The sequence below is a fragment of the Lathyrus oleraceus genome, chromosome 4 (genome assembly GCF_024323335.1).
Source record: "Lathyrus oleraceus cultivar Zhongwan6 chromosome 4, CAAS_Psat_ZW6_1.0, whole genome shotgun sequence".
Classification (NCBI taxonomy): Eukaryota; Viridiplantae; Streptophyta; class Magnoliopsida; order Fabales; family Fabaceae; genus Lathyrus; species Lathyrus oleraceus.
In genome coordinates this window covers 72910832-72922422 of record NC_066582.1, presented here as the reverse complement: position 1 = coordinate 72922422, position 11591 = coordinate 72910832, and the positions used below count along the sequence as shown (strand labels likewise).

The 11591-nt window shown below is 35.2% G+C and overlaps 1 protein-coding gene across 1 annotated transcript; it reads right to left on the bottom strand.

Moving 5' to 3' along the window:
- Nucleotides 1-2197: 2197 nt before the first annotated feature.
- LOC127073468 (triphosphate tunnel metalloenzyme 3) lies at nt 2198-3309 on the bottom strand. Its single transcript, XM_051014622.1, has one exon. It carries the CDS (start codon nt 3013-3015, stop codon nt 2410-2412), a length of 606 nt encoding a protein of 201 aa, XP_050870579.1. The 5' UTR covers nt 3016-3309; the 3' UTR covers nt 2198-2409.
- Between the last annotated feature and the right edge of the window lie 8282 nt (nt 3310-11591).

Genomic DNA, 11591 nt, shown 5'->3' with positions numbered 1-11591 from the left:
CAAAATCAAGATAAAATATTTTGAAGCCATTTTACATTGTAAATGTATAGTCAGAGTCACTTATTTAAATTTGAACATAAAATTCTAAAATATAAATTTAAAAAGTATGTGTAAATATATATAAGAATTAACATTTTAGATATTTTAAGCATTTTTAATAGTAAAATTTAAGTTGAGTTTCACATGGTACTTATAGATGAAAAATCGATGTCACAATAATTATGCCAACAAAAATCAGTGTCACAATTATATTAATTAAGTTGAAGAAATTTAACACATTGGGTGGGTAGTGTGGTTGATTGTTTGTGTGCATAATTCTAAACTAGAGAATTGCAAATTAAGTTGACAAATATAATATAAAAAAATGGTTAAATCCCCCTTTTGAATCATCTCCCCATAAATGTGAAAAACTCTTATAACAGATCTAATTTAATCATGACCATGCAACTTCCAAATAACCCCATAAATGTTGAGAGTCCTTAATCACTAAGACAAAATGTTCTTTACAAAATACACTATTATACCTCATGATCCCCCATATGTCGGGAGTCTCTAATCACAAGAACACTCTGTCAAAACAATTTCCTAGATGATGGGAGTAAGGGTGCTCAAAAAAATTGTCAAACCGTCGAATCGAACGAAACTAAAGTTATAATAACCAAATCATTATGTTTGATTAATGAATCGAACTCATACTGCATAAACAATTCTCAAACTGAACCAAATTGCAAATAAATCTAATCAGAACTGAAACTGAAATGTAAAATAAATCCTAAAAGTGATAGTACACATTATCAGTTAATAGAATTAAAACTAAATGTGATGTGTGATTTCGTCATAAGTCAAGTATCTCTCGCGAACTCTAGCGTCCCCGCCTCTCAACTTCTCCATCTTCACACTTCAACTCAAGTATTCATATATGTCCATTGTAGTGAGAAAGGTATATATTCATGACTAAACAATTTCCCACATAATTTTGATGATTTGACGCATGTTCAAATTTTCACAAAATAACTTCACGCAGAAATGATAATGCTCTTGGATGCTTCAATTAGAGGCACCATGTTAAACAAATTTGCTACAATTGTGAAAGCATTAGTCGAGAATATGGTATGTGATGAGTATCGTGCATTATTTGACCGTGACGTTAAAAGAAGAGGAAATAGATCATTCGACGCCCAGAGGTATTTTAATCGATTTCAACTGAAAGAAGGACAAAGGATTTAAAAGCAGGTTTGATTATTTATCTCGTTGACAAATTTAACTGTGTAGTTATATCATGACCCACTCAATCATACATTGTGCACCCGCCACAATTACATTCCATCATGCTTCTAATAACAAGTACACTATCCTCAATCTTGTCGGATTAACGGCAATCCCTATGAATATGTCTAAAACTGACATGGATTTTGTTGACAAAATTATACTGCCATTAAACATGTTTTAAAACTCCATCAGTAAAAATATGGCGGTTGCATGCTCATGCGTAAACATAAGAATTAGGTATCAAGCATGTGATAGGAGGCATGTGCATTGTGGATGTCCTAAATCAATCCTATGATAGGAGACACGAAACGGGACTCCCATCTTAACTAAGGCTAAATTCTATTGAGTGACATGCTGTAATTGCGCACCTTTCGCAGTCTTGAGACACATTTGAGTAGAAAAATGCCCTGATAAATGATTATAATCTTCATCATCCTTCCCCGTCTATTATTTATTAAGCCTATTTATTATGTTTGGTTACTCTAATGTCTGATGGTGTTTGAGATTGATATAGGTATTGGCTTAAAGGATTGCTGTACCCTTTGATCTGTAAGAAATGGGATTGGTTTTCTTAGTAAAGATCACTTGCTTTAGTCAAGAGTAACAGTAATGATTTATGGAGTAATGCTATTACACTCTGCAGTATAAATCTAACTACTTAGGCTATTTCAAATTGATTTTTTTGCTTAAGTTCTTATCAAGTTCTAACACTCTATCATACACTCTAGTCATACCCTTGCCCCATGTGTAGAAACAAAACTATCTAATTCTCTAAGTCAAACCATAGAGAAACTCAACCCTGATATTCTTAAGCAACAATAACAAGTGATTCATCTCAACTTGGGCATGCTTTTATAAAACTTAAACAGCTGTATGAAGCAGGTTACCAAAGATGGTCACTAGCTTAACAATAAAATGAAGGTGTATCTGTCAAAAATATACTATTGAATCAATAATCTTAAATAGTGAATTAACAAACCGTTGTTCTCAAATAGCAGTGTTATAACCGTGGCGGAATTTTAACAAACAGCTTCAGGGCAATTAAGTACAAAGGGATACGAAAATTCAACTCAACTACATAAGCATAATTTATAAACCAGTTCAATTCAACTCAATTAAAAACAATAGAAAATTCACTCACTATGGCAATTTCCCAGATCGAAAAATTGCGAATTTGGAAGCCACTGAGTATGAATAATCAATTTCTTTCTCCTTCAAAAACTCCTCGAGAATGCGTTTAGCTTCTTCAGGATCAGCACTCTCACACTCGATCTCATACAAAGTTCCAAAATCAAAATCAGTCTCATCCACTTCCAATTTCAACCCTTTCCAATCATAAACATTCCTCACATTCCGAAAACCTCCTAAACCTAAAAACCCATTTTCACCCACCACCCCAAATTCCTCCTTCACCCTTTTCAGAATCCTCGACTCCAACAAACCCAGCTTCCCCGGTTCAGGAACACATTCACGACCAACCTTCGGATCCAAATCTTCTTCGTCTTCTTCAACGCGACTCACACCGTCGACAAGTACCGCCTTTGCTTTGAGCGAAACAACACACTGTTCGTCGTTACCGTAGAATCGGAGACGAAGAATGGCGCGGCGGGAAGAGAGTTCAGATGCGGCGCCATCGAAGAAGAGGTTGTGTTGGCGGTGGGTTACGACGTGGAAGGGAGAGAGCAAGGTGGTGACGCGGCGATGAGCTTCTGCGTTTGCGAGACGAAGCTTCACTTCGACTTCCATTTCGGAAGAGGGTAGAGAGAGGGAGCGGATTGGAAAGAGTTTAGGATTAGAGGCCGATGCGATTCCCTTTGGAAGATGGATCTTCTGCACGATCGAATTGACGGAGGAGAGTAGCAGCGCCAGTGGTGGTTGTGGTGGTGTTGGCGGCGGTGATGGTGGTGTTACGACGGCGAGCTTCTTCGAGTTCTTCTTTGTCTTCGATCTTAACTTCGATTTTCGATGGCTTTCTTCTCAGCATCTTGTGGCTTTGAAGAACAGAACACGCTAGTGTATAGATTCCCTTTTTATTTTTTCATCTTACTCTCTTGACCGTTAGATGAAAATAACAAGGTTTATATTTTTAATTTATTTAAAGTTGATTTGGAGAAGTTAAAGTAGGAGTCCTCTAAATATTTTATTTAATTACATTATTATTATTATTATTTTATTGCCTTTTAAAAATAATTTATCTAAATAATCTAGGTGTTCATTTTTATTCCCAAAATAATTTAGGTTTAAGAAATTTTCAAATCTATTTGGTGTCAATTAAATTGACGTATGTATATGTTGTTGTCAAATCAATTAGTAGCAGTGTATAAACTTTCAATAATGGTGTCAATTTATATATCGTCAACGTGTATTGTGTTTTTTTAAAACAATAGATTATATAAATAAATAAAATAATATTTAATTAAAATTATGTTTACACTAATGAGGACAACCAAGTTAGTCATAATTGCATCCGCCTCTAGAACGTCTGACCCCCGAAAAATCGAAATACATCGGGGAATCGTCTGAATGAGACCAAATTTTACAATCACTGTCTATTTGTTGGGAGAGATGTCCATTGCAAAAATTCTGATCAAAGTTCGTTGCGTAGGTCATGCTTCTGTTGCTTTTGCCCCTTGAACGGACTGTCCGAACCCGATCATGAGCGGTCCAGACCGGGGAATCAGAGTTGAAATGAGGACAAACTTGGAATCTGCCTCCTATTTGTTGGGAGATAGGTTGGTGTAAAAAATCAACTCAAAACGTTATGCTTAGGTTATGGTTTTTCGTTGCCTCGAGTTCATTGACGAACTGACACAAATCGTTCCACATCCAATTGAGACACATCGTCGACGCTCATCTGGTTCCTTCCCAACAATTTCAAGCATTATTTATTTGTTATTGATCTCTCGTCAATATTTAGCCTTTGAAGGAATTTATCATTCGATTCAGGTTGCATTTCTAAACAACCCGACTCGCCGACAGCGCCTCGTGGTACGACAGGGTCCGAGCGTAACCGGGCTCTCACCCTCTTTGGCGCCCCCTTCCAGAGTACTTGGACTCGGTCCGCCGCTGAGGACGCTTCTTCATACTACAACTTGAACGTCGAGGGTGACCGAATCTCATTGTGGGCTTATCCTAGTTCGTTCGTCGTTACTGAGAGAATTCGTGTTAGTTTTTTTATACTAAAGGCATATTATTTCACAATTTTGAAAATCAGCCACATAAGAAGTTAGCGGGATGAGTCGCGGAACATTTCACTCTCTTTAAGACGTTTTGCGACACTGTCTAAAAATATGCAAAACAATCGAACTACTGCGTCGCCTCCAAGATAAAATAGCCTAATTCAATTAAACGATCACTCACTTTTTGCACGGTATGTGATTGTTCTAGAAATACATCTTCTGATTGTGTTGAAACCATTCGATGATGGTGTGAAACTCACTCGTAATATCTGGATAAACCAATTGCAAATGATGCAACCAATCCTTTTCGGAAGAGGGTAGATAAAGGGAGCGAATTGGGGAGAGATTAAGATTAGCGGCCGATGTGATTCGCTTTGGAAGATGGATCTTTTACACAATTGAGTTGACGAAGGAGAGTAGAAGTGCCAGTGGTGGTTGTGGTGGTGTTAGCGGCGGTGATGGAGGCGTTACGATGACGAGCTTTTTCAAGTTCTTCTTTGTTTTCAATCTTAACTTTGATTTTCTATGGCTTTCTTCTCAGCATCGTGTGGCTTTGAAGAATAGAACACGCTGATGGATAAATTCCCTTTTATTTTTTCATCTTACTCTCTTAACCGTATGATTCATTTTTTTATATTTGGAAAATTTGTAATGGTAATAATCATTCTTGATCGTTAGATGAAAATAATAAGATTTATATTTTTAATTTTTTTAAGCTGATTTGGAGAAGTTAAAGTAGGAGTCCTCTAAATATTTGTTTAATAACAATATTATTCTTTTATTGACTTTTGTGGGTAGTCTTTTTTTATTGATTACTTTATTTAATACTTGTATTTAAAAATATATAAATTTAAAATAGATTACTTCACTGTAAAATTATCAATATTAATACAAATTTAATTGTATTAAATAATTATACAAAAAGAAAATAGACTCGTGAAATAAAGAAGAAGAAAAAAAGTTAAATTTTAATATTTTAAATAATATTTTTGTATCTTAAATAAATAAAATTATTAATTAAAATAAAATAGATATTTTGTTGACAATGACTTGTGAAAAAAATGAGAAATTTTGATACCTAAAATAAGAGTGTTGTGTCTCCAATAAAAACAATTGTTAATTAAAATAAACTAGGTAAATTTTTATAGTAACTCGTAAGATGAAAAATTAGTTGTGTACACCACTATTGAATATTATTTAAATTGATTAAATAAAAATTTAATTTTATTAAAATTTAAAAATAGATTAATTATTATTTTTAATAATAAATAAATTGATTGAATATGTTGTAAAATACTAAACTAAAAGATAATATTGTATATAGTTATACACCAATAAAGATTTAGTATAATAATCATATAAAATAATTATGTATATTAAAATATTATAAATAATTTTTAATATGCATAAAAAGTGTAAAAATACTCTATTATTTTGGTAATTTAAAAAAAGTTACATACAATTATTATGTCTACTTTATATATAACATACTTTAAAAAATAAAATGAGTTAGATTTATCTGAGATTTTTTAACTTAGTTGTTTCATTTGTTTGTACTCATTTGTATTTATTTATTTTTTGTTTTATTTTTTTATTTATTCATGTGTTTTTTGTATTTTCATTTACATTGTTAATAGATATGAAAAACAAAAATAAATTAAAATCTATAAAAAGTGTGAAATGTTTGTTTGTATTCAATCGTGTCTTTTGTTTATTTTTTTTACTTTTTCATGTATTTTTATGCTTTTTCATTTGCATTGTTGGTAGATCTAGAAAAGAAAAATAAATTAGTAAGTAGTATTAGAAGTAATTCATATTCAAAAATAGTATTGTTAATCAGAAGCAGAAGCTTCTTATGTGGTTGTCCCATAAGTGGTGTTTAGCTTCTAGATTGTAGTATTAGTTTTATTAAGCTTAACCTAGCTAGTGTAGGTTAGAATTTTGCCTGCGTGACATTTTTGTTTGTGTATATAAATCAAACGTGTAACAAAATTTCATAATGCAATTAATAGAGTTTCTCTCAAAAAGTTAGCTAGATATATTCTCTCTCTCTCTCTCTCTGTCTCTCTCTCTCTCTCTCACACACACACACACACATACACACACATACATACACACACTTTTTCTCTCTCCATCTTCGTTATCTTCATCTTCAACCTTGTGCACCAATAATTGGTATCTAGAGCTCCGATTAGATTCACATGGATGATTCTCAAGGAAACACGAGTGGACAGTAAGGCATGTGTGATTGATTTTGTTTCTTGAATTCGCGTTGAATTCATGATCAGAATCATAACAAAACCGCATTTCTTGATTTTGCGGGATTAGGAGACACAAGTGTTTGGTGATATATATGTGTCAGTTTCAATGCACAAAATTGAAGATGAACGGCGAAAACGGTAACTCGAATACAAAGCTTTCGGTGTTTGATGGGAAGAATTGGAATCGATGGTCAATTCAAATGTGTGTGTTGTTTGGCGCTCAAGACGTTCTTGATCTCGTCAACGACGATTATATTCTGATTGCAGCGGATGTGACGAAAGCATAGACAAACGCGTAAATAGAAATGAGGAAGAAAGATCAAAAGGCGTTATTCTAAATCCATCAGTGTGTGGATGCGGACGTGTTTGAGAAAATCGTTGATTCAACCACGATGAAGGTTACGTATAACACACTAGTATGGTGCTACGACGGTGATGCATCAGTGAAAAAGGTGAAACTTCAGTCTCTACGTAAATAGTATGAGAGTCTCAACATGAAGGACAGTGAGAAGATAACTGATTACATCTCTAGAGTGATTCTGATCACCAATGAGATGAAATCTTGTGGAGAACCTTTGTCATAACAAGTAATCATTGAGAAGGTACTAAGATCTATTACTCCTCAATTTGATTACATTGTTGTAGCAATTGAACATTCTAAAGACCTAAGCACCATGAGGATTGAAGAGCTGCATAGCAATCTAGAGGCACAAGAGTCACGTCTGACTGAGAGAACCTCTGAAAGAGAGGTAGAACAGGATTTAAATGTGTCTTTTGGGAAGAAGAGTCAGAAGCAGTCTTGGTTAGAAGCCAAGAAGAGACATGGTGATGGTTTTCAGAAGTTAGAAACCTCCAATCCTGATGAGAAGAAACATCATAATGGAAAGGAGAAGTTTGACAAGAAAAAGTTTTAATGCTACTATTATAAGAAGTTTGGCCACTTTGTTGTTGACTGTTGGTCAAACAAGGAAAGGAAATCATAAGAAGCAAACATGGCCAGAAGAGATTCTGATGATGAACCTGTGTTATTGATGGATTCTGAATCTAATGGTGCGTATTTGGTAGACTGGTTGTATATGGACAATGGTTACTCAAAATCACCTAATTGAAAACAAAAAATGGCTGGTTGAATTTCACTCTAGAAAGAGGAAAAAGATCAAATGTGTTGATGGTAAATACCTCAATGCTGAAGGAATAAGAAATGCCAAAGTCAAAGGTGAAGAATGGTAAAAATATTCTGATCAAGGATGTTTGATATTTTTCTGGCCTGAAGAGAAATCTCATAAGTGCAGGTCAACTCATTGAGAAAGGTTTCTCAGATACTATGAAGAACAATCTCTTGAAGTTATATGATTCTGATCAGAAGCTGATTATGCAATATGAGCATGGAAGCAACAGAACATTCAAGGTGAGTGTGGAGACAACTAAAACTAAATGCCTAAGTGTAGAAGGCTCTGAAGGTGAGAATGAGTTATGGTACAAGAGATTGAGACGTCTTAATTTGAAAAGCTTAGGGAATTTGAATTATAAGAAGCTGGTATATGGAATTCCCAAGATTATTAAGCTTGAGAAGTCATGTGAGATATGCATGAAAGGAAAGCAACATAGATTGTCATTTGCATCAGAAGTAGCCCCAAGAGCAAAACATGCTTTTAGAGTAGTACATTATGACATTTCTGGACCATTTGAAGTACATTAACTTGGAGGAAACAAATACTCTGTGTCGTTTGTGGATGAGTTCACAAGAATGACATGGGTAGCACTCATCAAGTTTAAGCATGAGTTGTTTGCTGAGTTTTAGAAGTTCAAGGTGAATGCGTAAAAATAGAGCGGTCAGAAGCTAAAATTTATCATAACTGATGGTGGAGGTGAGTATAACTCTATAGAGTTCGCAAAGTTATGTGAGAAGAATGGAATTGAGCATAAGGTGACTGCTCCATACACTCCTCGACACAATGGTCTTGTTGATATAAGAAATCGAACTTTGCTTGATATGACATGGAGCATGCTGAAGGAGAAAACCATGCTTCACACCTTGTTAGGAGAAGTTGTTGCCAATGCAGAATATGTGCTCAATAGGTGTCTAACAAAGAATCTGAAGGAAATTGTTCATTTTGGGAAGTGGACTGCTGATAAGCAAAGTGTGAGTCATTTCATGGTATTTGGTTATGTTTGTTACAAACATGTTCCAGGTGCTACTAGAAAGAAGTTGGATGATAGGAGCAAAGTAATGTTGCTAATTGGGTACCACAGTACATGTGCGTATAAGCTTTATTGTCTAGTCACTAATAAGGTTGAAGTCAACAGAGACGTCATTATGAAGGAATCAGGAATTTAGATTTGAGTAAGTCTCAATCCAACTCTAGTGTAGTGTTAACACCTGAGTTAACTTTTGAAGATACTTCAGAATCCGAAGGTTCTGAAGATGAGTTATAATCAGAAGATGATTCTAAAGGTAACTCTGAAGGTGAGTCTGAGTCTGAAGGTGAATATGATTTTGATCCAAATTCTGATGATGATCCAGACTATGGTGATCAAGACTCTAGAGGAGGTCAAACTTCTGAAGTTGGAACCTCTGAAAATGGTCCAACTTCTGGAGGTGGTTAAGCATATGATATTGTTCCAGTATCTGAAGAAGATTTTGAACAAGTTTAGAAGCCACAAAGAATCAAACAAATACCAAGGAGATTTGCAGAGTTTGACATGTTACAAGATACTGAAGTAGACTTAGAGGGAGAAGTCATTAAGTGTTCCATGTTATTAGACTCTGAACCAATTAGTACTTAAGAATCTCTTAAGAAGAAAGTGTGGTTGAAGGCCATGGAAAAAGAACTTGAGGCTATAGAAAGAAACAAGACTTTGGGGTTGACTTAGCTTCAAGAGGTGAAGAAAGCCATCAACGTCAGATGGGTTTTCAAGGTGAAGTTAAAGTCAGGTGGATCAATTGGAAAACACAAAGCAAGGTTAGTAGTAAGAGGATTTATACAGACACCTGGATTGGATTACTTTTAAGTGTTTGCACCTGTAGCTATACGTGAAACAATCAAATTGGTGACTTCTATAGCTGCTAATAAAAATTGGCATCTGATACATATGGATGTGAAATATGCCTTTATGATTTGTCCATTGCAAGAAGAGGTATATGTGTCACAATCTTCTGGATTTATAAAAAAGAATCATGAAGGGATGGTGTACAGGTTACATAAAGCGTTGTACGCACTTACACAAGCTCCTAGAGCTAGGAATCTGAAATTTTTATTCTTTTTCTTAGCTCCAAGGATTCAAAAAATATGAGATGGAGTATGGCGTTTATGTTCAACATTGTCATACCTCAAAAAATATGATCTTTCGCGAAGGGCATCACACGCTCGAGTGAATGTGTTTGAACATAGTCGCCACCAAACTTTATTTATTCCTAAAAGAAAGAAAGGAAAAATATCAATAAAACCTTTTAAAAAGAAAATGGTCGCCGCAACCAAATACAAGTTTGAGATTCGATTATGCAAAGGGAAGGTATTGGCATCCCTCACGTCCGTTATACTCAACGGGAACCTTTTAGTTATATTTGCGATTGAATGTTAGCTTATGTTAATTGTGTTTCTTCGAATGGTAAAAAGATTAAAAAGAAAAATAAAGGAAATCACAAAAGGTTTTTTATTAATAGGCCTGATAAGATTGCGGGTATCGCTCCTACGTATCTTCGGGTGCGATGGAGAACTCAGGGATACGTAGTTCTGGATAGAAAGTATTTGTTTGTTGATCGATTTTAGCGAAAGTTATTGCCGCAATCGAACAGAAAAACTACTTACCCAAAACAGTATTAGAGGAGCAGATGTTGCATCACATTGAATGGATTTCTACATATCAACATTGATGGAGAATTGCGGTCCAAAACGCAGCGGAAATTAAAATTTTCTCCTTTAGAGATCCTTACGAATGGTCATGATCAGTGATAGAATATTTACCTCTTGTGACGATTGAAACCTTTGGTGCAGATCTCTTGTGACGATCAAAACCTTTGATGCAGATCCACGAAGCGATTACGAACGTTGAACGATGACAACGTCTCTACTCAGTCCACACGAACGGGTTCCTTCAATCTCAGTGCTAGCTGGTACGAATGAAGGCTTTGAGTGAGAGAGAGAGAGAGAGAGAGTGAGAGAGAAAACGAAAATAATGCAACCGCAATTAATGCTTCTGCACAAGGGTTCTATTTATAGAACCACTTGTGTGGGCTTCAAGCTAAAAGGCTCACTTAAGTGTATTTTGGCCCATATCTTATAATATGCCCAAAATTACTTAAGCCCATGGTACCTTACCATATTTCGTATTCTACTCAAGTACACCGTACCTCACGATGTTCTATAATTCACTTAAGGGCACCATACCTTATGGTATTCCTTAGTTACTCTATCTCTCATCAATCAGTCCTTTGTATGTGACCCTATAGGTTCTCGTGGCATTGACAATTATATTAAATCATGTATTTAACATAATAAATAGTGAGCGGTATCTAGCAACACATCACTGCTACCCAAGAGACGAAAATGTCAAGTGATCTGACAATTCCTTCTGTGATAATACTTATGTGTATAATTACCATTTTGCCCTTATGTCTATATTGAATACAAGGCATAAACCGTGTCATCCTTGTCCAGTTCAATATTGGGCCCATAGACATTTATCCTTTTATGCAGGATGGGCAAATTCCATCTAGGTCACTCATGTCCCTCAGCATGCTTCGTGGAGTACCCATCAACTGTCTTTATGGTTATCCAGTTACGGACAACGTTTGATCAGCAATAAAGCACTCGACTCTACATCTAGGGTCCATAGTGGTTTCAGGTCGAAGAGTGGTATACACCATTATCACCATGAGAAT

What these genes read in the sequence shown, in the direction of transcription:
- LOC127073468 (XM_051014622.1), bottom strand. Translation starts at nt 3,015, where the DNA reads ATGGAAGTCGAAGTGAAGCTTCGTCTCGCAAACGCAGAAGCTCATCGC.